This window comes from Anomalospiza imberbis, chromosome 3 (assembly GCF_031753505.1).
Source record: "Anomalospiza imberbis isolate Cuckoo-Finch-1a 21T00152 chromosome 3, ASM3175350v1, whole genome shotgun sequence".
Taxonomy (NCBI): domain Eukaryota; kingdom Metazoa; phylum Chordata; class Aves; order Passeriformes; family Viduidae; genus Anomalospiza; species Anomalospiza imberbis.
The window spans coordinates 74443831-74468661 of NC_089683.1; the positions used below are offsets into that span (position 1 = coordinate 74443831).

Here is a 24831-nt window from a genome sequence, read left to right on the forward strand (position 1 = left end):
TTAAATACAATACAAACTTTATTAAAAATAGGTTGCAAGTGAAATACAGTAGAAATGGGAAACTACAGCAGTTTTGATGTTTTTTTTTTCAAATAATGCACAGACAAATATGAAAAGCACTTTTACACATATTCACACTTGACCCGAATGCCCAATAGCGGCCAAATTCACTCAACTGAAGGTTATAGGTATTTTTTTGCTAAGCCTTTTTCAGAGTCTAGCAGCAACAGTAATTCAGCCACAGCGTAAGTTTTTTCCTCAAGAAAAATTTGTCACTGTAAGGCTGCTAGTGTTCTCAAGATAAATTGGGAGAGGCTTGCTTTTGCTGATGAACAGACATAGCAAGCATGCAGATCCTTCATTAACACTTTGAACCAGTTTAATCTTCTACTTCATATTTAACAGGTGAAACGGTAAAAGCACACTTTCAAATAAGAAACCTGAAATACGTAAAAAATATTTACACTCCAATTTTCATTAACTTGCATTTATTTATCATACAACTCTTATTAAAAGTGATTTCTTTCCTAAGGCAGTGAAAGTCTACCCCTTTGTATTTGGAAGTGTGCACAAATCCCTAAATATATATTTATAAGAGAACAATATGATACAGGAAAAAAAAATCATCTAAAGCCAGTAAAGGGCTTTGTCAAATAGAAAATTTGTTTGGAATCACAATATATATTGTCTTAACATCACACAACGAGAAAGACTCTGATGAGGTCCTTATTCCCAACATCATCAGCCACATAAGCATAGCTGAGGAAATAGTGGGAGGAAAAAGATTAACAATTAAAAATTAAATAAGGCTATAACAGTGTGAAAAAATAGCTTGAACTGCCAAAAAGGCTTTCAGTACAACCGTAATAGGATGTCAGTAAAGCCAGCTAGACGGAAAAGGAGCTCACTAGCACTGCCTCCTCAGCATAAGCAGGGATGGTTCCTTGCTAGCACACCAGCTCTGTTAATGACCTTATGAATGTTCCCACTTCTAGACTGCAGTACTGTATTTGATGCTTTACACTTCAGTCGTCTTCTCTAATATGCCAACTGATACCGCCATAGGAAAAAAAAAAAATCTATTGTTGAACTGATAATAACAGACTTATCAATACTGTTCCAGGCCTAACTGCCCAATAACTTCTAATCTGAATTTCTCAGAAAACATACCCACATGTTCTGCTCACCTTCTAACTGCAATCCTTGCCTTTAACACACTACTAACGTTTTGGTCCTAGCTGATGCAGGGCCACTAAGTGTAGCCTACTATCTATTGCTTATGTAATTTTTAATGAAACAGTTATCCAAAGGTTGTTATCTTCACATTTTTTGAAAGTCTTGAAGTACATATAGTGGGGATACATCAATGTAGACTTTTCCGTAACAACAGATAAAATCTTAGGCATCCATTTTAGACCAAACAAATACATTAGAAACATTTTTATTCCAATATTCTATCTAGAGAATGTGTGTATGCCAGTACTAAGTAGTGGTAAGATTTGTATTGATATGCTGATCCTTCTATGAACACCATACAGTATGTCACACTTGCATATGAAACCTTATTTAAGGTGGCCCAAACATTGGCTTCTTGTCAAACAACCTAAAATACTAATTTCTAGTGCACAGTTTAGTTTAGGCAGTTCAAGCTATTCTCACTCTCTCTGCTCAGCAGCTAAAATAAAAGTGTGTCTGTAAAACACCAGGAAACAGAACTTATCTTTGACAAGTGCTACTTGGTCTGGTGCAAAAGAACTTTACCCCCAAAACAGAAAAAAAGTTACCTTCACGTGATTTATATCTTTAAAAATTTACAGTGCTTTCATTGTATAAACCACAAGCTCCTGGCAAAGTAATCAGTTTTCTTGCTATTGCAATATCTCTAAGTCTTAATTAACAGTCTTAGATATAGAGGAATCAAAGTCACTCCTTTCAGAAAACATTCATTTTCTGTTCATACTTAGTAGTGTGCCCCCAATCTCAATCCCTCAATTTGGAGATCATCTGTTACATCTGATAAGGTGCTTTAATCTTATTTTGTGTTCAACTCATTTTCCAGTTCCATTAGTTTCCTAGAAGCTTTTACTTTATTGGATACATCCTGACCCTGTGAAAAAAGTCGCTGGCGTTCCCTGAACGTCAGATTTTCTGGTGCTCCAGGTAAATCTGCATCTTGACTGGAAAGGAAACAAGAAGTATTTTTTATAATTCTCATCTACAAGGTCCTTAAACATAATCATTCTTGATGACATGTAGTGACAGCTTCTTTGACTACAGCAAAGTAGTCTTTTCTGTCTTCTGAAAGGTTTTGTTCCTCACACATACCTTTAACTCTCACTTGTGCTATCACTTAAGAGAAATTCATGACTTGACCATTTATTGCATGTCAAAATAAATGGAAATGCTTGCCAATTTTCCACATGAATGGCAGGTTATAAACTAAGGCTCTGCCTGTGTTAGCACAGCATTACTGCTTTGGCTAAACTAGCAATCTTTTCTGTGGTGGCACATTTCTAAGAAAAAGCACTTAAAAAAAAGAAAAGGAAGACAAACCTTTTCTTGTCCCATCATCGGTATGCTACATGGTAAAGCCTGAATGAGATTTATATACAGCTTAAATATTTTATACTTATCACAGGTTTGGTAAGAATCCCAATGGAGACGTACTGTTCAGATTTATAAATACACCTAAACCAGCTGAAGTTGCTCATTTACAGTGGTCATTTTGTTTACTTAGTTCTACTACCAAAACTTGTTTCTGTTCAGCAGTGCTTCAGATCATCTAAGGACTTGTGGAGAGAACTTAATTTTGTTTTATAGTAACCCATAATAGAGCCAACAGCAGAACTCTTGAGTAGCCCCCAGAGATACAATGATGACAACAGAAAATACTGCAGAAGTTAACCAAATCAGCTGTATAAAAGTTAATGGACTCCTGTATATCACCTTTTAGATCTTTTGTCTCTTGGATCCCGATACACTTCCCCAGCAGCTGTTCCTGTAGATCCAGTGTATGAATTTATTCCTTATGCAAAAGAAAAAAGTAAGTTTAAGGATGGCAGCTACAACACAAAAGTTTTATACTGTATTCCTTCAAAAAGGTGCAGTGCTTCTTTCAAGAAACAATCTCAAATGAGAATCATAAATAATCAGAGATCATCTGACCTCTAGAATATTTAATCCCAGTACTATTAAATTCCAACCCTCTTAAAATGGCCTATTTTTTATTCCTAATTTTGAACCCATTTTGTTTAGATTATCTGGCATATGCCAAATCATGATCTTGATCTTATTATGGCTTAATGTAAAACAGACACTAGAAGCTGTTCAAGGAGATCAACAGAAAGAGCAACACTTCATTATCCTGTGACAAACTCCACAGGGAATAAGTTAGCTGTAGCTCCTCTCCTTCTGAGACTAAAAGTAAGCAAAGATTAGTATATACCATCTTTGCAATTCAGCAAAATTTTAGTCTCTGTTAAGTGTGAGACACAAACTATCACTCGGAAGATGGCCCCTTCCTCCCGCCCCTGAATTTAAATTTTAACAGTTACTTAAATTTTAAGAGTTACTTAAATTTTAAGTAACTCTTGAAGCACTGCACCTTTAAGTTGATATAACACACAGGTTTTACACATTATATTAATTCCTTGTAAAGGCCACAAGACAAAACCTTTTATTTCCAATCAGAATTTTAATAATTTAATTTATATTAAAGACCATATTCTCTTAGTAACTGTCAGGAAAATAATAAAATGTGTCAGCACACTACTCAGATTCATCTTCAGACAGTTCTGTTCTCAATATCATACATGTTATGTCTTGTGAACCTTCTTTGGTACAAAAGGAGATGTCTGCTTCTTCCACTGGTACATCAAACTTCTCAGAAATATTCAGTAATTCTGAGCGAGGCTAGAACACACGAACCAATTTAGCTAATGTGTTGTAGGCCAAATTTTTTCCACCAAAAATTTGCAGCAAACCAAATCATACTAGGTATGCCAGGCATATAAAGATTTTTTCCTCTCAGTTTTGAGTCTTACATTCCTGTAAGTACTGCCTTCCCTACTTTGAAAAGCTTGTGGCTGGATCCACAGGCTGTGGTTCATGGTTTCATTTGCATTTGGACAGTGGTTTTCATTTGGGTGTTGACTTTTCCCTTGGTGAGCTGACAGACCCAATGGTCTTTGAAGACCCAGTGGAAGAAAGCACGAGAGCAAAATTTGCAGAAGCATGGTTTACTAGAGTTAACACTCAGAACAGGAAAGAGCTGCAAAGGACAGGAATGTAACAGAGTCAGCGAGATGGGAGATGGTCAAACTGCACAGTGAATTCTGCATTTTGTGCAAACGGCTTTGTACATTACGCAGGCAGTCTTCATAGAAGCTTGAGCAATCAAGTGAAGTTAACCTGTTCTCATGGCTATTTTAAAAATTACGAAATAAGAGTATTCAGAATTAGTCGTATGGTTTATGAATTAGGCTATTAAAGGGGAAGCATCATACTACAATATTCCTTAATTGTTATCAAAACCCTAACTGAATCTTTGTAAATTGTTGTTTTGATTGTTTTCCAGGAAAAACAAATGTGCACACACAATACCACTGAACACTTCACTTTTCTGAGATCAATTTTTCAATTAATATTAACAGAAAGCAGGATTAGAAATGCAATTATATATTAAATGGCATTCATGGTTGTGGATGATGGGAGGCAGGGAGAGTGGTGGTGACAACTAGTGACTGATGGCTCTAGGGTTGCCTAATTCACTACATGTACAGCCTTCAAAGTGCCAAATAGGGAAGGGAAGCAAGGGCTTCTGCAAGCCTACATGCTGTGATGGAAGGCACATTTTACTTTTTATTACAGTCAGTTTCAAATAAGAATTCCTAGAAAAAGAAAGTCCTTTGAAAGAAAAAAAAATTCAAAGAAATTTGAAAGAAAAAGAAAAAAATTAAGTACAGACTTACAGTACCAATGTTTTGTGTCAGAAGCCTGCCATTTCAGTGATATCTAGTGTTCAAAAGCTGAAGTCCTTCTGGTACAAAATTGGCTGTGGGTTTATCAGTGATTTCATGTGCAAAGTAGTAGGCATTATGGTAGTACACAGCAGGTAGCATCCAGAATTATACTCCAGTCTAATGAAAACACACTGAAAAGCTAAAACTTTCCCTCACCTTCCTTTAAGATTCAGAAACTATTACAGAGCCAGACAGGAGTGACAGATGGGCTTGCAGAAGAGAGAGAGAGAGAGAGAGAGAGACTAGTACCAAAGAGACTACTATATCCTGAGATCTCACAAACAACACCAGTGTAAATTACCAGGCTTCCCCCCACCCTTTACAGGAGAATCACTGTGGATACTTTTTTAATGAAACTTGGGTGTTGTGCTGACCACAAACAGTGGAATTACTAATCATGAACTGCACCAGTGGGACAGTAATTATAAGTGAGCTAAACTGTCCCTTCAGCAATATTAAAACTATGCAATACTGTGCAGAGCTTCTCTTCAGCACTGGAAACAGTTTAACTGTAGCAGAAGCTAATGTGCACTGCAAAGGAAAGGATGCTAATTTTCCTTGCTTGAAAATGATGACTTGAGCCTCAGCTGAACAGGATGTGGACAAGCAGTTCAGTGGCCTTGTATATATCTTATCCTATATATCCTATATCCTAAATCAGATTCACATACTATTGCAGCTGGATTAGAAGTGCTTCTAATAGACAGAACCTATTTGGAGGCTCATATCCTCCCTATGCCCAGGGCACACTGCTGAATAAAGCAAGTGAACGATTTTCCTAATTTGTTAGGTGGCCAAAAAAGTGATGAGGGATATAACATACTATAGGATTCCACCTGTGCCACTGAGACTTGAATTTGGCAAACAAGTTGACCATTCAGCTAGAAGCCAGCATAAACACTTTCCTTTGGGATCTCAGGTGACTGGCTACCTTGTTCATTTTAGAAGGATGAATTGATCAGAGAGTTGGCTATGAGGCACTGGTTAACCTCCAGTGTAAGTAAAAAGAATAAACTAGGAGAATGTCATGGCAACTACCTTCAAAAGAACACAGAAGAAAACAAATGTAGAAGTACCAGCAGATGCTGCTGTTTAAAGACAAAGTATTATATCAATAAAGCGCAATCTTATTGAGTGAGACATACTCAAAGAGTCAAGTAGACAAGATTTCTCCTATACAGCAGCAGTTAAAAAAAAATCCCCAAACTTTGGACTGAATTAGCTTTGAAGTCAAGAGTATAGTTCAACTAGTATTCTGCAGGTAAAATATGGTGCTGAAGTTACTGGCAGCTAGAACTCTAACTGAAATTCAACTTCATTATGGTTGGCCTGGAGTTATACAACAAGATGAGGAGTCGAAGAAACAGAGGTGTAGAAGGGAAGGATTAAAGCAAACAGTACTAAGATGAAATCTAGATTTTTGTCTCTCTGCAAGGAAACTTCACTGTACAAACCAGAAATTCAGGAATGGTGCCTAATACATGAAACTAACTGCAAGACCTGTATTTCTCTTGGTGCTTGTGTATTTAAGATCTACATCTACAAATGCAATTTTTAAAGCCATTTGCACACACTATTAAAAGAGAGAGAACCCTGGTACCAACAAAGCAGAAGATAAATTCTGTCCATGAACCCATTAGGAGAGGTTTCCTGTGTTCAAGAAAGGTGCACTTCCAGATGCCCTGAGTGAACAGCAGTCAGTCACACAAAACAAATCACTTAGAGATACAGAGTGAAAGCCAAAACCAACAGTACTTCAAAATGATTGAGTAGCAGTTAAAATAATATCTGATTCGTACATGAAAGACAGAATTTTGCTTTTGAAAAGTTTGGGTAAAGAGAAAGAAAATTTGAGAGATCAAAATAATTAAAAATTGAAGGATTCATATTAATATCAGGATTTAAGTTAGATCACCAGAGTGAAAATAGTGATTAAGGGAGGGGGAAATCACAAAATAAGTGATTCAATCTAGAGCCCTGGAGTTGAAAATACAAGGACAGTTTTGTAGAGATGATTTATTTCATTGTTTCTACCTTTAGAGCTGCTGGCATGGATGAAACTTGGTTTGTTTGATGGGGGTGGGGGCTGGCTTTTTTTGGCAGTAGTACTGTTGGCATTGACAGGAGATGACTGGAATGAGTTGGAAAGAAAGATGCCATCTGAAACTGGGCGAGGCTGGCGGGAGGGCTGCTGTGGCTTAAGGGTGGCAGGAGGAAAGTCACCATAAGATTTTCTTGTGCTGGAGTACTTATCCTGACCTGCTAGATTGGAATCCTCCTCCTCATCATCATCATCATTGTATGCAACAAACTTGGCAGTATAAATCGTGTCAGGGGAGAGGACCTGTGTTTTGAGGTAAGAGGTGTTTCGCTGAGGTGGGGGAGGAGGAGCGTTAGATGAAGGGGTTGGGGATGGGAGTTCATATTCCCGTGGAAGCGGAGGTCTGTACAGACCAGGCTCGTCAGGTTCCAGCAATCTTCGTTCAGCTTCGTCATGCTGCCTGCGCCTTTCAGCCTCTAAGCGACTGTAATACTCCTCTTCCTGGCGCCTCTGAAAGGCCAGAGGAAACAGAAACACAGTGGTCAGACATTTCAATCCATGAGATTTAAGCTTTCCATCACTGAGCTACAAACATCTTCCGTCAATCTTTGTTGTCTCCTTTTCTGGCAATAAGCGGCATCTATATGCACAAATATTCTTTGTGAATATTTGCTACTACGAGTGAATGATTTTTGTGGCTAAACTGGCATTTGGCCAGTGGTTAAACCATCACATTTGCAAAAAACCAGCAGCCATCCAATAACACAGTGTAGCTGTTATTTACAGATTTACCACTGCCTGTGGTCACTAAAGCAACTGTCTGTGTAAACTAAGGGCATTCCAACATTTATTACTCAAACTGTAACTACAGTTAATAAGGTTCAGATTTACTAAAGCTGTAGAGAATCTGTGGGAGAGGAAAATAACTAAAATTAACTACCATCTTACAAAAGGGACTTTGTAATTTAGTTTCATGCTTATACAATGTAAATTAGTCAACAGAGCCTTGGAACAGATGACTCCTAACAAAGTTCCTAGTGTATACACCAAGAAAACTACTTTCACACAAAAAAATGATTGCAAAGAACTTTTCCAAAACAGGCATCAAACAAATGCTGTTAAAAGGCATTTAAAACACAAACTATGCTAATGATATTTATATGAGGTTACTGACCATTTAAAAGGCCATGAAATATCTTCTACGTATTCTTCCTCTTTAAAAGACTGTTCTGTTTTTAAATAAAATAGCATTTAATTCTGTTCAGCTCTTGTCTCAAACACATTGTAAATTAATACAAGGGCTTATTCAGTACTTTGATAACAAATGAAGTGTATTTGGGAACTGTATGTGCATTATAAAACCCTTTGGGTATAAGCATATTATAATTTCTGCTGGGAATATATGACATTTGGAATAACCATCATTTCTGGTTTTAAAACACATGTTTAAAAAAATCCACCTTGAATGCTTATCTTTCCAACACTGAGTCAGTTCTCCTGAAAACATAATAAATAGATTTAATCTTGTTCATCTGCAGCAAAGACATGAAACTCATCTCCTTGTACTACTCTCTAAAATCATTTTACTGGTGGTACTGAATTCTGAGTTGGTAGAAGTATCTCAGTCAACATCTGTCAGTGAAAACTCTTTCAAGTGTGATCCAAATGCCATTTGGCTGCATCACTGTCAGAGGTTAAAAAAGCCATAGTTGTTTTCTCTTGGTTGCATTTTTTAAGGTCCCTACAGTATACTTTTAAACACTTTCTCCACTCCAGATACACCTTCCTCACTTCTCTCTTATTATCACCTCTTTCACTCAAACTACACTGTTTATGGGAAACAATTTAACAAAGCTTGAAAAATAAATGAACATAGTTAATATATCTAAGTGTTGGGGGATTTTTAAATGTATTTGCTCAATCTTCCAAGATGAACAACTTTAAAAGATAGCCCTCTTTCTGAAGTCAGTGTTACTAACAGGCAAACTGAACAGAAGTAACTGCTTTCTCTAGGAACAAAAAGGTCTTAAGAAACATGCTGAGTCAAGTAAGCTGTTCTGTCTTCTAGTTTTATCAGTAAAGCTTCTCATGCTCATGTATAGTGTTTCAAAGGAATCTACAACCCTGAATTTTTACAATTTGACTGTACACTTATCTGCTAAAATTATTTACTTGCTTTCTAGAAACCACTTCCCTCCCACAGTCCAAACATAAAAAATAATATGGAATATTCATCTCTACTCCACTGTATTTCATACTTCTCTCTGTATCTATATTAAAAAATACTACAGAAATACCTAAGTGCCATCTCTGGGACATAGGAAAACCCATCAGCACTAACTGAGCCATGATAATAAAGAATGTATGCAATTTATTATGGGAGCTGAAGGGAAACAGGAAGTAGCTGCTTTCTTCCATAATTTTCAGAAAGGCTCTGAAGGTAAGAGACTTGCCACTGCTAAAAACCTCCAGGCACGAAGCCCGTAGTACTATTTCTGCAATACCAGACAACTCCAGCCAACAGGAATTCGCTGTTTAATCCCTGTTTGGTTTGGATAGGACAAACTGAAGCCTTGGGCCTTGACCTTTGTCACCAGGGCTACTGTGTTTAAAAACCCTGCTGACCCAACACTGAGCTGGTACTGGCCAGGCTGAAGAGGAAAGGCCTGCAAGAACCCCTGTGGCACTCAAAAAACCACAACCTTTTCTTCAGCCTCTCTCCTGGTCCGCTCCTCCTCTTGTTGTCTGCGCTCTTCTTCCTGCCTGGCCCTGTCTTCTGCTTCTCGTTTCCTCATTTCTTCCAATTGTTGCTGCCGTCTGCGTTCTTCATCCTGTAACTAACAGAGACACAATTTTAATTGGTCATTCACATGGACAAAATGGCTTAAAAAAAAAAAACAACTAAATACTGGCATCTAAAAATAACTCATTTAGTAGAAAATGCTATGCTACAGATGATCAATATAATTTCCAGCCATTTCAAGTATGCTTTCTTACACTGGCTTGCCTAAAATCGCTAAGGAAAAAAAAAAAAGCAAAATAGAGGCACACAGAACTACATACATAAAAGCACAAATTACTCAGGGATACATTTTTAGCAGTCATGTATGAATCCCCAGTAGAAGACTGAGGTGACTCATGTCCCGAAGAGCTTCAACAACCATAGTCTCATAGGTACAGTAAAATGAAATTAAATACTTGGAACCAACAGCCCACAGCTCTAGCAGTCAATTGTTTTTTTCATTCTGGATTAGAATTTAAGCACCGGAAAATCATGACTCATTAGCCAAAGGGTCAATCCATTTAAAGTAACAGGCTCATTCAGCAAGTCTGCAAATAGTCTCAGGAAATCAAATCTCCCACTGTATCTGCAGCAGATGGGTTTTGGAAAAGCAGAAAGTGAAGGAAAGAAAACTTTTTGACTACTGGGATGAAACAGCTCACAAGAACAACTCATGTCCAACAGACAATACTGGTTTATAAATGCTTATGGTGCTGCACAGATAGGAAAACTGAGCACAATCCAAACTTTGCATGATTCTTTAAAGCTAACAGTATACAAGCCTTTGACGGACAGGAAAATTCACTGGCACAGTAATACATGTAGAAATTAACTGGACTACATGCTGTGTTATTTCTTATGTTGCATATGTTTTTAAGTAATTTTTTTTTCTTCCACACAATTTTTTGGTTTTAAATCCTTATTAGTATAAATCAACAAATGATTTGATCTTGCTATAAACTGCATGTAACAAGGATACTTCTTTACTTCTGGATTTTATTTTACAATCCAAATTCATGTACAGAAAAAAATCCTTATGACACAAAGCAGTACAAGAGAGAAAGAGAAATTAAATCTTAATAGACTTTGTGAGGACAACCTTCATGCAAGTATCTTCCTCCCCAATTAATTGATAAAAAAAGTCTAAACAGTTTGGCTAATTTTCTTACAACTATTTTCCCCCATTGTTCATTTTTGAGCGTGAAAGCTGAAGAATAAAATTAATTTGATGAATGTATTTTAGAGGATGCTACCTCCATGTAAATCCCTTTATTTAGGGCTAAAACTTTGTTATTCCTAACTGAAAACGACAAAGATCAAGCTCAGTTTGCACTGCAGAGCAGGGAACAGAGCAGTTAACCAACTCCCTGCTTGGATTAAGACTTCTTGTCTTAGTTATTAGAAAGACATTATTTTAGCAAAGGAGATAATATTGCTGTCAAAAGGAAAGACAGCTAGTAACTCACAAGAGTTTATACAAGAGAAGTCATTTCCTCTTAAAAAAAAAGCAAGCAAAAACTGCATGGTGAGAAAATACAGGAAAATTCCTGTCACAACTACATTAGAAAAACACCCTGAACATGGCAGTTACTGCTCCCAGGTTATGGCATGGAAGCCTTACTGCTTAGCAGCAAATATTCTTATTGAAAAGCACTTAAGAGAAACTATTTCCAATTAAAGAGAAAGTAGGGCTGGTTTATTTAATTGTCTTCTGATCATAACTACAGAAAGAAGGCAAAAGTGACCAAGCTGCCCACCAGGGAACTGTTGTTAATATCTGAATCACAAGAATTGTGAAGACAACTGTATCCAGGTCAGAGGCTATTCTAAACATAATACCTATAGGAAAATGGCTAAAAATTATATAGAAGGCAGAAGTGAAAATACGGCAACTATTAAGAGATAACATTTGATTTCTTGATGATCACTAACTAGTTTCTAATTTGGAGCATTCCCAGACAAAGGCAGAGAGCAGTGGAATGATGAGGTATGCTAGAGCACTTCCAGGCATTTGTGTCTGTAATTCTGTATGTACAACGGTACCCAGTTCTAACTTTCCCCCAAATTTTCAAGATGCAAAGGAAAATCAGCTTTGCATCCCACTTCCAGTGAGAGGGCTATAAGATTCCCCAGATGAATATTTTGACTGGATACTTCTCTATCACAATCAGTTTTTCTCTTGTTTAGAAGTCATGTTCTCACCTGATTTACTGTACTTCCACATCTCCTCCAAAGCCACATGTTTCTATTTTAAAAGGGAAGAGCACCTAAGTGTGATGGAGAAGAGTGACAGAGAAAAGCATTCTCCCAGCTGTAACTGGGCAAAGCAGCTGAGCACAAAGCACCGATTCTTCTCCTCTGCTTTGACCCAGCTCTACTGCAAAGTGCCAACCATTCGCTCAGCCACACAACTTTGTCTCCCTATTGCCAACACAGACCTGCAGCACTACTCCTACACCTAGAAGGGCAGAGAAGACCACTCTTCCTCCAAGCTATTGCTCCTGGTAAAGGGGTCAGTGGGCTGATCCGATCAGGAATGTTAAGATATTCACAGGATTGGTAGGCCATTCTCAAATCCAGGAAGTGTCAAATTTCAGATAACGTTCATTTCTCCAAGCACTGTTTATAACACTCTAAAAGATGTTCCAGGACAACTTTAAATTTATACCTATTTATTTAATGACAGCTAAAAAGCTGTGTCAGATCTCATAGGGTCTGGGGAGTTTAAAGAACAAACACTATCTAAGCAGACAATTCTTGTATTAAGGTTCATCACCTTCCTTCAGCCTTGTAATTAGCAGAACAGCTATCAACAATGCTCATCCTAGACACATAAAAAAACCATCAAACACAAGAAAGTTTTGTTGTTGTTTTTGGGGTTTTTTAAGAAACAAAGCAGCAATTACTTGGGTATATGAAGGGGCATTGTTTAAATGCATTTATGTCTTGAAAGTCACGTGAATGGGATAAAATCATGAAATTATGAAAAAGTGGTATTTGCTGGGTGTAGTGTTCAACTATTTAAATATTAGCTTGCTGCCTTTTTTAAAAGCTAAATTTATTAACATCCTAAATCATCGATTGATTCAGGCCATGCATCCATCTAGCCCAGTATTCTGCTGTCTCTGACCATGGCAAGAAGAGCTGCACATGAGCTTGGCCTTTTCTTCTAGCATTCCCCTGGCATTTAGCATACTACTAAAGATGTCAGCTGGTCCAGCCTTATGTAATCCTCTGAGTAGCTGTTTGCAGGCTTCATGTCTATGCATTTATCTAATCCATTTTTCAAGGTGATGATACCATCTGCCTTCACCAACCTTCTGTCCCTGAAAGATCCGGATATTTGCAGTCTGCTTGGAAAAGCATTTTATCTATCTAGCTGCAGCTCCAGGAATCAAGGTTTGAGCAAAAAAAAGTAGGCAGTAATAAGAAAATATTGATAAGATACTAAGTCTGGAAAATCCATGACTCCCGGCTTATCCATTACTTCAGAAAGGTGAAATGTTATACCTGTTCCAATGCTGTAAACTGCTTAACACTCACATAATACACAGATACAAAACTGAGCACCTTAGATTTTATGAGTTACCAGAAGTATGCATTTTAAAATGTGATTTTTTTTCAGAAGGCAGTGCTGAATATCCAAATCTGTATTTTGAACCAACACATAGACAGTTTTTTCAAGCAGCACAAATTTAATTTTACTAATGTCACCTTTCTTTTAAAACTGGGACACTAATTATACAGAAATTGACTTTGAAGGGGATGTATTTCTGCTCTGGAAGCCTACAAAACTTATTTTCCATGTCCAATGAGTGCAATAAAATACAAAATTAGTTGGCGTCATAGCAATTACTGCTCCAGTTTGAAAGCCTGTCATGTTTTAGATGAAAGACAATAGTATTAACCGATTGAAACTGAAATTATATTGTAACTTAATGATTGCATGCATATGCAACCAAGTTGGAAATATCAGTTTGGAAGTAATTTCTGAGTTTATAATCCATTTTTATGTTAATGCCAAAACCAAACACCTGTAACACCTGCAAACAACAGGGTGTCAGCATGTGCTGAAGAAGTATGCTGTATTATTAGGCTCTCAGTACAATTTCCCTTCAAAGTGTAAAGGAAGTTTTCTTAGAGCTCTTCTTAAACCTGCATGGGTGCGAAAGGGAAAGGAATCAATCTTACCTCATAGCCTGTTCATTCAAAGTTATTAGTAAGATTTTGTAAACAAAAATGCACAAAACAGCAGATACAGTTTTATGTTAGACCACTGCTGCAACAAACAAATCAAGTCTGCAAGCAGAACACAACATCTAAGAGGAAGGAAACACAAGGAAAGGAATCAACATATCTAAAAACATTCAAATGCATGCTTGCAGTTAACTTACTGCTTACAGTATCATAATGATCTCTGAACACCCAAAGATGCCAAATCATCATCCAGAGAACATAGGGCTGTTATTAATAATAATAAGGAACTGAAATGGGAAAGATATTGAAGAGAAAGAAACAAACATACCAAATCTAGAACAGAGATTGCTGGCACAGCAGTCTGCTGCAGGTAGTAAGAAAGGGGGAAAAAAGAAAGATGCACAGTGTAAATAAAGATAGGTTAGATACGTGCTATATCAAAAGCATTTTCTTATATTTGTTTAGTTGGCTGCTTTAGAATGAGGAACTGAATGGACATAAATGTGAAATACAGAAATTAAAACAAATAATCCAAATTTTTTATCAGTATTGACTCATGCAACACCTCAGTAGTTCCGCAAAGATGCTACTTAACTGCATCTCTAAAAGTGAAATGTAATCGACAAACATTAATTCAGTTCAAGACAACTGTCATTTTTTCGTTTCAAAATGTTCCAAAAATCTGGAAGAACTTCATGCACAAATAGTGTTATAAAGCCAGCACTTGCAGAGAAGACTAATACCGTTATGCAATACAACTGGCTTTTCTTTTTATTAGCACATGGCTTTCTTAGCCTTGCCAAAGTAAAATTTTTAAGACACTGTTTGTTAAAATGGCAGTTCTACGTGAATTTTTTATGCTCATAGGTAACTGTCTATGTGCCACAAATTGCCTGTTAGCAATGCTGGACTTGGGGGAAACGTGTTCGCTGAATACATGTTCAGCTTTTTCCTTTTTCAGTTTCCAAGTTTGAGGTATCTATTGTTTTACACAGTAACAAAGTTAGGTACAAGGAAAAAAAAAGGAAAGCAATGCAGACTGCAGCGAATATGAGAAGAGTAAGTTTAGGAAATGAAGCTGCCAAAACAATCATGAACTCAAATCCTACTCAAGCCACTAGCTATTTCTGAATGTCAAAACAAGCATGTCCAAACATTTCTCAGGAATTAAACATTGCTTATCACAGAATTAAGTCAACTTTTCAAGACAAACACACAGAAGACACTGAACATATTACAGAGCTGGCTTTTAAGCCTGGAAAAACACAGCTATTGGTATGTAATTTTGGAATCCATGCTGTTATTCAGAAAAGAATAGATTTTCCAATAGACACTTTTTCTCAATAACAGTAGATTTATCAGAGTTTTGGGAGACAATAGCCACCAGCAAGAATGGTTAAAAATTTCACCGTACTATTCAGTTGTATTATCTTATTACATATATTATGAGCTTTCACAGAACTGAAGCTAAGGTAAGCAAACTTCAGATGCTGATTAGACTGGAGACCATGAAAAATCCAGGCCTGTAGGAGCTGGAGCTCTACAGACAGGGTGTATTAGCTATTACACCACCCAAACCCACACAGCTCAAGCAATACTCCTTCCACTGCTGAAGTCAGCACTGAGGGGCGGTAAAGGTAGAGGTAGCAGCTCTATCAGACCACCAAGCTGGAATGTCTGTTGAGCTCACTACTCCCTGGAAACAGTATGCATTCAGTGTCTGTGTTCAAGACCCAAGACCATAAATAAAAACTTCTAGAGGTGAATACACTAGGGAGGGGAGAGAAAAATCACACTATTTTTATTCCTGATTCTCCTACAAACTTTCGTAATTTCAGATGTATTTGTTTACCTTTCTGCAAGCAAATTTCTGCCATATTTTACCTTCTAACCATACTCAGGTACATGGCAAAAAACCTTTATCCAAAGGGAACTTTTCTCTCCTCAGAACCAGAGAAGTAAATTCAATTAATAAATTGAATTCTATCAAAAGGTAACTTTGATACTTTCACAACACATTTGTTAACTGATGAAACCACTCTAAGTTATTAATTTTAAAATTCAAGCCATTTAAGAAAGTATCATCCTCCTTTACTCTCTAAGAACATCAAAATATTCAAAGCATAAAAACCCACCAAGCTAGAATTTTACAGTATTTTTTTCTAGAAAAGATTTTACCCTTGCTCTTCTTTCTGCCTCCAGTCGCTGCATGATGAGCATAGTATCCACCTCATCATCCTCCTCTTCATCATCATCTTCATCCTTTTGCTTTGATTCTTGCAGGCGCTTTTGGAACTGCCACTCAAGCATGAGTTTGCGGAGGCGGTCGTTTTCTTCCGCTGTACGATCAGGCTTGTTCTGAAGTTCCTGAATCTCTTTACTCAGCATGTCCACAATGTGCATCTGTTGCTGCTTCTCCAGTTTCTCCTTTGCATCCCGTTTCCACGGATCTGGAGAGAGGCTGTCACCAGAGGACAGTTCTTCCTTGCTGATAGTAATGTACTGCAAATCTCTCCGCTCAATAGTCCGTGGCTGTTGTTGGGGCTGCAGCTCTCGAATAACTGTTTCTTGAGACCTCTGCAAAGTTGAGGGCTTTTCTGATTTCACTTGTTGAAGGGAGACAGGAGGAACCACAGGCTGAGCAGGAATTAGTGGCTGAGAACGCATTTGGCCCAGTTTTCTCTCCTGCTCACGGCGTTTCCTTTCTCGTTCTTCTTCCAAACGTGCCTTTTCCTTTTCATACCACCTCTGATGCTCTTCTCTTTTTTTACGCTCAGCAGCAGCTACCTGGGAGGATGCTTGTGCTCCTATCTGATTTGGAGGAGGAGGGGGAGGCAGAGGCAAATCCATTTGCAGTTCATCAAATTCAGCAGCATAATGCACTGGAGGAGGTGGTGGTGGAGGGGGAAGATCTGTTCTGATGGGCTGGGAAATGGCCACTGGAGTGGGCTGGCTAGTGGCTGGAGTTTTCCAACGGCCAGGTCCACTTTTAGTTAAACAAGAACCAGGCGACACTGGTTTGGAGGAATGGTTTAGGTGTTCCTGGCTAGATGTGCTAGAATCCACAGATGAATTCATCCACTGATCGCTGTCTGACTTCCGATCAATGTACTCCACATCCTTCCGTATAACAACTTCCAAACGATTCCTCTCTGGCTGGAAAACTTTGTCTCTGAGCTCCTCCTGGGAACGAGCTACACGCTGAAAAATATTAAACAAGGCATGTGTATCACAGTCCATCCACATTAAAACATATCTGAAAATGGCTTATAAAACATACTCTTATTACTGAAGGTAATTACTTTTAATGAATTTCAGCATTTCCATACCCAGTAGATTTCCCAAAACCAACAATAAAATATTCTTCTCAGTCTTCTTAACTCATTCAAGCGATGGAAGACTTAGCAAGCTCCTGGGAACTGCCTGGTAACTTGATTGGGAGGAATGATGAATGCAAAATGGAGTTCAAGCTGAAAACCTCCCCAGCTTGCACAGTTTCTCAGGACTATCCCTGACACCCCCTCCCCCACGTGCGAGTACAAGAGTCCTGATAGCTCTGAGCAGTGGCTCAGTCATACCAGCTCTGCCACTCAGACTTCAACTGGCTTCACTGAACATCTTTCCTATTGGGAAAGCAAACACAAAGGCTGCAGAGAGAGAAAGAGAAGAGCGCCTCTGCCTATCCTGCTCCCTTAACAGGAGAGATTCCTGCATGAAGCTCCCATTACTAACACAGTTCAGGGTACAGAATCCAGGCAGGCAGTCTAATTCTACCTGCTCCTGGAACATGAGTATAATGGTCTGACATTTTTGAAACTTTAGCGTGTCAAACACCAAGTCTTTTTCTATAGAACCTCCAGGTCCCATTGCACTGAACAACCATCTGAAAAGGAACACTGGACCATAAACCATGATTATTAAATCTGTTAATGATTATCTTGAAGCAAATATTCATACGTCAAATGTTAGGAACTGCTAAGCACTGAACACATAATGCACCAATTATCAACAATTGAGAGAAGACTAACAAAGCAAACTCCTTTTATTTTCCTCCACCAATGACCTTAACCATGACCTCTAAAGAATGCTTTCTTTGAGAGGAACAAGTGTATTTTTTATGCTCCATTAGTCCAACAGAGCTGAACACACAGTTATTTGTGGTAGATTTGCTGTAAGGATGCACCTAGTCAAAGCTTGCTAATGCCTTCAGAACAGAAAAAAGGCATTTAACAGCTTTTTTTACAAGCCAAGTTCTCTCTGCAAAGATTAAATTGTATTTTTTTATTTTTGTAAAAACTTTACTTCTGTTTTCTTCTAATTTTCAACTTAAAAGAACTATTGTCTGGCAGGGAAAAACTATTAACACTTTCAGTGCTAGTAAGGAGTTAAAGCTCCTATTTTGCTTCAGCAAAATCCTTTTCTGCCCTGCCTTCAGCCTTAAGGCTATAGCTCAAATTCAGTGTCTGTCAACAACTTTAATAGATGGGCTTCATCTTTACCAGTCTGAACCACCTCATCTAAGCTACTCACTTAAGCTTGTTTTAAGCAGGGGAGAGATGCATGTCCAGGCAGCAATTATCATAGAATTCAGTTAAGACAAATGGGTAGGAACCATTCTCTGGAGACACCTGCCTCCCCTTCTCCCATCTCTGAGAGAGTGCATGCAGATGTTAACTATGCAGCTAAGATTAAGTGTGAAGAAATCATGAAATGTGGAAGAGTTAAGCATGGAAATTCAGTAAAATATTTATGTATCTGTTTGCCAAAGTCATTCAACTTGCAGCATTCCCTTTCAAAATTACCATCCTACTTTGAGCAATACATCTATTTTTTAACAGCCCAAATAACAAGAATTTAATCTCTATAATACTAAAAAAAACACTAAAATAAAAGTGACTTTTACTGAATTCATTTGCCCATACATGTGTGAGCAACCTATAAACAATTCTTTCTTTGCTTACTTAGACAGAATTTCAAGATAATTTACACTACACTTTTCCAAAAGTAAAAGATAAGCCTGGTGTAAGGCTCTGCACTTATCACTAATTAAGAAATAGAAGAAAAAAAAAAACAAAAACAAACAAAAAAAAACCCCAAACAAACAAACAAAAAAAAAACTCTCTATATTTTTCAGTCTGGTGGATTAGGGAGATTAGAGAAAGAAGATCATCCAGTAACTGGATTTAGTAGATCTAGGTTTAATTCCTGTATGGATTTGAGTGAAGTTCCAGAAGCAGAACAACACTGTGAATTTCTAAAAGTACAATGGGTGCAAATTCATTCCATGTCAAGATGCATTTACACTTTGATAACAGATATGATTTGAAATTATGTATTTCTTTTTTTAACTAGGAGCAGGGAATGTGTTTCAGTGAACACCTTGGATAGATCTCAAAGAACTGTTTTATTTCGATTTTAGTACTTTATCACTTAAATAACACACCCTTCAGGCAAACATTTTTCCACATAAACCTTCATGGAAGAATGGAGATTTAGTTTGCTTTTCAGAAAGCCACAAAACATTTTACAAGATGAACCCTACTACCACTTACACCCCATTATCTCTACCAGGGGGATTAAAATATCCCAGATAACAGGTCTGCAGAACATGGTAAGAAATTCTGTGAAAGGAAGGGGGGAAAAAAGGCAAAATGAGAAGGAAAAAACCCAAACCACAGGGTTCCTGAACCTGAGCCCTTCTTGGCAGAAGTATAGTTGTTCCCATCTTATGATATAGTTGTAGAGAACTGAATATTCTGAAAAAAAGTCTCTAGCAGTCCAGGAATGGAAAGCAAGCAGTTTCTTTCTGGTTTGTTTCCTCATACTGAAAAAAATTACTTCTCACCTGCATGGTAGAATTGATAGAATGATTACTTTCTGCCTGAAGCTGTGGTTTTTCTTCATAATTTGGCCACTGACTCTGAGCTGGACCCATTCGATCCTGTGACTTTGAAGCTGGGAATGTGAAATATTCTCTAGTATAGGTCTGTGTTGGGATGGGATAAGCTTCAGGTCGTGGTGGCAGAATCTGTTCCTGAAAAAGGGAGAAGAAAAATAAGGTAGGATTCTCTAATCACATGGATCTGTATTTTCTTTTGGTTCCTAAGAGCATTACTCATCTGGGAGAGGAGATGAAGTTGCTTAGTACCAAATGTAACTGTGGCTATGACTCATGTTTTTATGGTCTCAAAGTGAGTATGCAACATTGTACAAACCTAAGAAATTACAAGGATAACTTCACGAACAAATTTTAATGAAATCATTGAAAACTTTCTCAACCTTTCATTAGCTGTAATAAGCAAAACCCCACCCAGTTACAAGCACCATCACCGTGGTGAAATAATTCAGTAAGACACTGGTTTGACTTAAGCACACTGACACTACTAATAGATGAAGAAAGATTAATAGCCAGCATTTTGCTTGCCATTTCTGACCTCTGTACAAAGATTTCCAGTAGAGACTGAGGTTATTTTGGTGGTAGTTCCAGATGCATAAGCATTCTTCCCCCCAGGGCTTGGAGGCTGATCTGTTGGAAAGTTAAAGGAAGCACTTACATGACTGTTAATAATAATTTACAGACCTTAATACTGACTTAATAAAGTAACAGTATTCACAAAATAACTATGATTTTGTCTTTAAGTAGTTCTAGCAAGAAGCTTGCTCCAAATGTTACCACTACACTGGTATTTTAAACTTAATCCATTTTTAAAAATAGTCACCCCCTTTTTAATACAACAGCCTCTAAAACTACTGGAGGAGGAATCTATCCCCAAAAGAAGGGTAACTTTTCTTACTTGCTACATTGGGACTGGAACGATGATCGGCCCTGTTCTTCATCAACCTGTCATCCCCTGGTAGCTTCTTTGGTTCACTGTACTCCGTCCATGGCAGCTGAGGACTTTCAGGTGATCCATTTTGCGCGGAATTGTTATACAGCTCAAAACCTTCACTCTTTGGTCGGGGTTTACCTGAGCCACGGCGGTCAGAAACTGTAACAGTTGGATATGTAGTTTCCTCTTTTCACTTAACTACTGCCTAGCCTATTTTTTTTTCAAACCAGAGCCACCTTAAGCTTATATTTAAAAATTAAGTTCCCAGTAAAGCAAATGCTAGATTTAAAAATATTTCTTCAAATACGCAATCCAAATCTTGTATCAAATATACAGAATTCCTTCAATCTGTATTCTTCAAGAACTTCTGACAAGGTACCACAACAATTGGAAAAACTAAATATGTTATATTGAAAGGTCTCTGAATGACTGAGACATATGGCATCTGGGATGGTGTTGTCAACTGTGATAATAAGGATTTGTTCTTTTAACCCATTCTTTCCTACACTGGTACTACCCTATGTGTAGAAAATGTCTTCATTGACAAAATTATTTCCTTTACAATACTATTTTATATTGGACTTCAATATATCTTTTCTCATCCTGAAGTAGGATGATAAAAATAAAACATTGGAGAAGCATCCAAGAACTTCTTATGATCAGACACTTAAACTTAAGGAGATATCTTTCAACATTTCTAGTTTAAAGAAACCATTAAAATTCAATGGCAAAATACATTCCAGAGCTTCTGTTCCCATTTATTTCTCTCCTACTAGTTACATTGCATTCTGTGGTTACAAGAAAGACATATTCTGAGATGAGAGAAGCTCTTATGAAAGGGACAAAAATGCCATTAAGTTTAATGCCCTTTATATTAATCATACTCCATTTGTTAAAAAAAATTAAATAAGAATTGTGTTTAAATGCATAATTAACTTTTGAGAGGTACATATGCAAAGGATTTATTAATTACTAGACTAGGAAAACTTCAAGCAGTATTTAAAAACAGATGAATTTCTGATAAGAAAGGAAATTTCCTTTTTTTCTGTGCAATTATATTTCTTTTCTGATTTAGTATTATAGCAATACTTGGTAAGATACTATAAATTATTCTATTTTCTGCATTCTTATGAATGCAGAAGGCAGACTCACAAAGCTGTTATTAACATCAGTATTAGTATCTTTACCTCTTTGCATCATTGGGGATGGCTGATTAAGCAGGGTTGCCAGACCATGGTAAATTGCTCCTTGTTTTGCTACTTCTAGTGTTACTACAGAACCTGTCCTAGTCATAAGCTCTGCTGCCCTGCAAAAAAAGGCAGAGCAAATAAAACAAAATTAAATTAGGTACTGTATTACTTAGTCACACTTATTATCAGTAATCTGTTGCTTGACAAAGAACTCTTTTTCAGATTAATACTTAAAATCACTTTGAAAAAAAATTACAAGATAATGACAAGAAGATAGGCTTATGCGCACAGACAATACCTACTGGCAAGTACTATTTAGTCCCAGTTTCTGCTTCACAGGTCAAAGCCAAAGTATTTAAAATTAGACCTAAATAAAGATTGTTCAAAAGCAAAATCCAAATGTATAATACAATCTCTTCTATATAAATAACCCATATCATATGAAAAGAAGAGAAAAATAGCACACAAACAGTTGGACTTGTTGCTAAGGTTATCTATAGGCAGTTATCAAATGCCAAGACAAAGCCTAAAGTGTAAAAAAAATGAGCTCTTTCAGTACATTATTAAGCTAACATTTTCTTTGTATGAAAGCAACCAAGGAAAGCATTCCATACCTCTCCTGGGACAGGCCCACCAAACTTCGACCATCCACACTAAGCAACTGATCCCCTGCTGCCAGACGACCATCCTAAATACGTATTCAACAGAAGAAAATTCATACACCAATGCCAACATGATCTCCATTAAAACAATCATTCATTCACACAAACTAGTAAACAAAGGATTTTCAAGCATTTCTGAAGGCTCTTACTACTTCTGAAACTGATGATTAAGAATATTACTAACCACATCTGCAGCACCTCCTTTCACAACAGACTTGACATATATTCCAAGTTTGTCTTGACCAGCACCCTACAGAGAAAAAGGCATTAATTTAGTTATTTAATATTTGATCTCTTAAGGAGTTTAAAAACTTTAATCAAAATTTTACATGGCTAAGTAAACCTCTACTTTTTCATTACTTTTATATATTTTCAAACTGGAGAAAAAACAATTATGCAGAGAAGAGTTACATTCAATTAAAGTCATGTGAAAAAATTAATAGTAGGCCTATTAAAACTGCAAGCTTTGTTAGAAGCAAAGAATATTTGCTCTTAATGCAAGTTTGAATAAAAAAATACATTAACTAAAACTTATACTTAAGAAGTTTGCTCTAGTCTCCTTCTAATAAGAAATAGTTATTTGCACTTTTACACACATTGTTATTAATACCTCTTTGTATTATCTTTTTAAAGAGAGCACTGTACCCCAGTGAAACGAAGTAAATTGCAGATTACATGAAAAGGAATACAAGTGTTTTTTTACATTCATTAGGACTGTAAAGGAGCCAGTGTAAAGGAAGGGAGAGTATCTTTAGCTTTACATAAACAAGTAAAGCAGTCATAAGTATTTCAGAATTGACAGAGCCAATATTTAAGTCTAGTGCAAAACCATGCAATTTTGTTCATAAAACATCTTCCTCAAAAGTGTTCTGCTACATTTTGAAAGGACTGTTAACAGTGAACTTTTTACAGGACAGATACCAACAGATACCAAGATACAAGAATGGAAGCATCTATTCAAGCCATGCTGTTGTGTCATCCACATGCTCCAATGTACAAGACACCACACAAATCAGTCCAAATGTTAGTATCACAAACCTTTAAATTGTCTCTTATAATGTAAGACTATGACTTGTCATTTATCTACTACAGCAAGTTTTACAAAGTTAAAACTTGCTGTTTTACTCTGCAAGTCACTTAGGAGAGTGCTAAGTATGTTTTCAACACAGCACAGACTTAGTTGTTAACATCATTTTTCTAATATAACCCCCCAAGTTGCTTTGATATTGAATATATAGCTTCCTCCTTTTTTCCCTCCTCCTTTTCAACTCTTTTGTTTTGGCAGTAAAAGCATGCATTGCCCCCACTGTTATAACAGAGTAAAATAAGAACCAAGGTGAACATTATTCAGAAGCTAGTGTTACACAGACATGGTTTTCTACATATATGAAAGACCTGTTTTCATTAAGTCTTAGGTTAATCCCAAATGTTTACACAAAAGATGCAGAAAAATAATTCCTTCAAGTCTTATGATTCCAGATTAACATTCTACATGTCCAATTTTTTCATAATAATTGCTTAAGTCATACTTTTAGATAAAAAGGAAAAATGCAAAAAATAACTGAAATACGGATACTTTCTTTGTCTAGAAAGAACATAAATTAAGAGAGTTTAGTTACCTTTTTTTTAAAGCTCTAAAGAAACATGGCCGTAACTGCAGAATAATTTTAACTTTATACCAGAAAAATTGGCTGAAGTTATGAGAAACATAAGTCAGAAGACAGCTAGATAAATGTAAAGGAAAATAAAATCATGCTTCACATATCTCTTTGTTTTTCCCTTAAGCAACCAAGATGTATATGAGGAAGGATGATCTAGCTGAACACCCAGACTTCCAAGATGGACATCACAAGATCTTTTAGCAGGAGTTCTTCAAGACTTCAAGGTGACGCACAATAAGAAAGAGCTTGTCCTTGTGTATTAATAACAGGTTCAATAATGGATCAAAAGTTGTTAGTTTTCACAAGGAACAGAAGTTTGCAGAGGAGCCCTAAATGTATGTGCTGTTTACCATGCTCTTATGTGTTCCAAAAAAAAAAGGCAAATAGTAATATTGTAACTAAATGTACCAATAGAAGATTCAACAAATAAGTCAACACCAAGAGTTG

At 36.9% G+C, this 24831-nt stretch overlaps 1 protein-coding gene across 28 annotated transcripts in view; it reads right to left on the minus strand.

The window, feature by feature from the left end:
- AFDN (afadin, adherens junction formation factor) overlaps positions 1 to 24831 on the minus strand; it is a 116088-nt gene continuing 91257 nt past the window's right edge. For 7 of the 28 annotated variants that reach the window (XM_068185178.1, XM_068185177.1, XM_068185173.1 and 4 more), the window contains 12 exons: positions 22908 to 22973; positions 22676 to 22749; positions 22059 to 22177; positions 20836 to 21009; positions 20476 to 20567; positions 19887 to 20075; positions 16220 to 17242; positions 14370 to 14405; positions 9765 to 9899; positions 7056 to 7572; positions 2947 to 3025; positions 1 to 2177 (listed from right to left, as the gene is read on the minus strand). In XM_068185178.1, the coding sequence (XP_068041279.1) occupies positions 2033 to 2177; positions 2947 to 3025; positions 7056 to 7572; positions 9765 to 9899; positions 14370 to 14405; positions 16220 to 17242; positions 19887 to 20075; positions 20476 to 20567; positions 20836 to 21009; positions 22059 to 22177; positions 22676 to 22749; positions 22908 to 22973 (2649 nt within the window). In that variant the 3' untranslated portion in view covers positions 1 to 2032. Of the gene's footprint in view, positions 2178 to 2946; positions 3026 to 4361; positions 4423 to 7055; positions 7573 to 9764; positions 9900 to 14369; positions 14406 to 16219; positions 17243 to 19886; positions 20076 to 20475; positions 20568 to 20835; positions 21010 to 22058; positions 22178 to 22675; positions 22750 to 22907; positions 22974 to 24831 lie in introns of those variants that run through there. The other 21 variants (XM_068185189.1, XM_068185186.1, XM_068185185.1 and 18 more) reach the window with 13 other exon arrangements.